The sequence below is a fragment of the Eptesicus fuscus genome, chromosome 1 (genome assembly GCF_027574615.1).
Source record: "Eptesicus fuscus isolate TK198812 chromosome 1, DD_ASM_mEF_20220401, whole genome shotgun sequence".
NCBI lineage: Eukaryota > Metazoa > Chordata > Mammalia > Chiroptera > Vespertilionidae > Eptesicus > Eptesicus fuscus.
The window spans coordinates 104,819,162-104,822,860 of record NC_072473.1 but is presented as its reverse complement, the minus strand read 5'-3'; the positions used below and the strand labels follow the sequence as shown (position 1 = coordinate 104,822,860).

The window sequence follows — 3,699 nt, the reverse complement described above, 5'->3', positions numbered from 1 at the left end:
CAGCTGAAGTTCCAGATGGATATATCAGCTGTGGGAGGTTCCCACTGAGAACTTTGGGGTCTGAGTTGGGCTTCCCAGCCCAGAGCACAAGAATTGAGAAATGTGCCCACATAGCATCTGGCTGTGAAAAGCAGAAAGGTTGCTCTCTGCCAGGGAAAGATGGCTGGAAATTTAGGCACCTTCTTAAAGGGCCAATGCATAAAATTTCTTCTGCAGACACTCACCTTGGGCTTCAGCAGAGAAAGGGCAGAGTGGACTAGAACTGTGTGAAGAGAATCCAGGGTTGGAGATTCAGAGGTTAGAGCTCGGAAGGCAGCCACCCTGGTTCCCTATGCTGAGTCATTCCCTCATACTGCAAAGGACATATTTCTCTGGCAGACCTTTACTATCCAGGCAGTTTTTGCCTGGGAGTTCAGGAGAAGCAATTACCCCACCCTGTTGGAAAACCTCTCACACCACCCTGTGGAGTCTACACCTTGCTGAGGTTGATAACCTGAAGCTAATTAAGACTGAGAATAACAATAAAACTGAAGGTAGAGGCAGATCTCTGGAAGCTTTGAGTCTTTGCCTGATCTCCTACTCGACCCATGGCTAGGAAAAGCAGACCTTGGTGCACATCTTGGACCTTTCCAAAGGCACTCAGGCCAAAAAAAGGGAGCCATAAGCTGTGGAGTGCTGATAGCTCCAAATGGTACTCATGGCCAGTCACAAATAGCATTGTACATTGTCCTACACCATGAACTGTAAGTCACAGCAGATCTACCTAATACATAGACAAAAACCCAAACAGGCAGCCAAAATAGGGAGACAAAAAAAATAAGCCCCACCTGACCCAACGTCTCTACACCTGCTCTGTGCAGCCGCCATGACAGACCTGGAAGATGGTAAGCAGCCCTGTGCCCTGTCCTCTCACTATGGGAGCACATTCTCCAAGTCGGGAGGTGACAAAATGTTCTCTCTCAAGAAGTGGAACGCAGTGGCCACGTGGAGCTGGCACATGGAGTGCGATACATGCACCATCTGCAGGGCCCAGGTGATGGATGCCTGTCTTCGATGTCAAGCTGAAAACAAACAAGAGGATTGTGTTGGAAGACAGCATATGGAGCTGTACAGGATCTGGGGCCACCACATCATTCACAGATTCTAGAGCTGTGGTGGGACATCCCCAAAACACAAACCTTACATATTGGTTTGGGGAGAATGCAATCATTTCTTCCACAACTGCTGCATGTCCCTGAGGGTGAAACAGAACAATCACTGCCCTCTCTGCCATCAAGACTGGGTGGTCCAAAGAATCGGCAAATGAGAGCGGTGAAAGAGCTTCTTAGTGCATTTGTCCAGAGCCCAGGTGGATCACCTTATCAAGTGCCCTACAATGCCCAGGACACTCCAGAGGACTAAGTCTTCAAGTAGGAAGAGATGGATCTTTGGTCTTTGAGGACTCATCAAAGGCATTGGGGTAGCATTTTGTCAGTTTTATTTTCAGAAATTCTCTACAATTAAGAAGATAATTTATTAAAGATGGTTTTTCCTATCTCTGTGATATGTGTCACACTGATCAGAAGTGCTATAAAGGAGGAGAGAACTACAAATTGAATGACCTTTATAAATTTACTTATTGATATCTGAGGGGCTGTGGAAGCAGTTCCATTCTGAAGAGAACTTTTTGCATGCTTAAGGTTGACCAGTTAAAAAAAAAGACAATGTTATAGTAACAAATAAAATGCAGTTTAAAACCCAACTCTTATCCTTTTTTTTAAATTTCTTTATTGATTAAGGTATCACATATTTGTCCTCGTCCCCCCATTCCCATCCCACCCCCCTTCCCACACATGCCCCACCCCCCTGTTGTCCTTAACCGCCCTTTAGGCTCATATGCCTACACACAAGTCCTTTGGTTGATCTCCCCCTTTACCCCCATCCTTCCCTACACTCCCCCCGAGGCCTGACAGTCTGATCCATGCCTCCTTGTTTCTGGGTCTGTTCTTGTTCATCTGTCTATGTTGTTCATTATTTCCCCTAGATAAGTGAGATCCTGTGCTATTAGAAATACACTTATAAGAACCGAAAATGAGACAAGCAATAATGGTTATGGTGACAGGCAAATGAATCAGTGTGTAGTGAGTTTCTTTCTGGGCCAACATTTCCCCCGAGACCCAATTTCAATGTCCAACAGTTCCCCATGTGTACATGTCAGCACTGACATTTCAGTTCTGGATGGTGGACAAATGGTGGTAATGCAGGTCCGACTCTGTCTGGTTTGGTCCTGGGCAATCTGCAGTGATGCACAGCTGCTAACTGCTAGTATGGGAAGGCCACATCAGCGTCTTCTGTCTCTGGACTGCTTCTCTTCTGTCTTCATGGCTGGAGTAGTCCTGTCGATTCCTCTCTGTTGCTGGAATCCACATGGTCTCAGAGTTGTTTTCTGAAAATATACAAACATATTCTTGACCAAAAGTTAATAAAGGAATATTTTCTATAAATTTGACTTGGGATCCTATTCCATTTTTTGCCCAAATGATTTTCCTCTGGCTTGTTTTGTCACCTTGTGTGTTTTTCATGGGTGTCTTGCTTTTAGCCTTACAATTAATTTTCTAAAGTATTAATTTTCTAGATGTAATTTACTTACAGGATATTTTCCCTTACATAATATTCCTCTACTATCCCCTCCTTTTTTGATTTAAATGTTAGGAGGCTTTTTTTGAAAATTTTATAATGTAGTCTTGATGGCTTTTAAATTTTAATTTTTTGCACTATACTATTACTGTTTTAGGTTCATTATATGGTGCACAATTTTATCGTGAGATGAAGTACCAATAAAAATTTTAGTTGACACTTTAGGAACACCTTTTTGTCCAGTACAATTAATTTTTCTAGAATATTTGCTTGTTTCAACTAGCCAATTTAAATTTGCCTGAAAACTTGACTACTATTTTACTGTCAAATTTATTACTCAATAATCTTGTTTTACCCTGTAAATATTGGTGGAAGGGATTATTTGCCTTCTTGAGTAGGTCCTGAGCATTCCTGGTGGTAGGCTGGATTTAGATATCGTAAACCCACTTCCCCACACCATGGGTACAAGACAACTCAAACAATTCTTGTTGGAGTGAGAGGACAGAATATACAATTATCCCAAGCAAACGTACAAACTAATTCTATGAATGTCTGGCAGCAATTTATAAAGGACATGTAAGGATTTAACCCTTTTCATTGTGTAGAGGGCCTCCTGGGAGGGCACCTGAGCATTCTATGTTGATCCCTCTTACCTTTTAGGACAAGAGAGACCGTCTTCTCACAATTCAATTGCTCACAGCTGTTGCATGAGCTCTCTGTTCATGTCAAGGTTGAAGTCTCGTGATGACTGGTGCCATGGATCTGTCTCTCACCCAGTGGGGCGAACTGAGCCCTCCCTGGAGAAGAAACCCGGGTTCCAAAAGATATGTGATCAGTGCTGGGGCCTTGCCAGCAGGCGAGGGGATCCCAAGGCAGGTGCTGGGCATGGAGGCCACGGGGGCATAGGCTACCAAGGAGACAAAACTGAACCTCATGTCAACCTGCTTGACCCCGGAGGATGGCTGGTTAGCCAGAGACGGGTAAGATTCCTCAAGGAAGGAACAACCTAACACAGGCACAGTCGCAGATGGGCCATCAGGAGAGAATTTGGGGATCAACAGAGGTGGGGCACAGACCCTCACC

At 44.3% G+C, this 3,699-nt stretch overlaps 1 protein-coding gene across 1 annotated transcript; it reads left to right on the top strand.

Moving 5' to 3' along the window:
* The first annotated feature begins 865 nt into the window (after nucleotides 1–865).
* LOC103302115 (RING-box protein 2) lies at nucleotides 866–1,238 on the top strand. Its single transcript, XM_054717553.1, is given in 3 exon segments — nucleotides 866–1,039; nucleotides 1,041–1,079; nucleotides 1,179–1,238. Coding segments are annotated over 3 exon segments (273 nt in total).
* The last annotated feature ends 2,461 nt before the right edge of the window (nucleotides 1,239–3,699 follow it).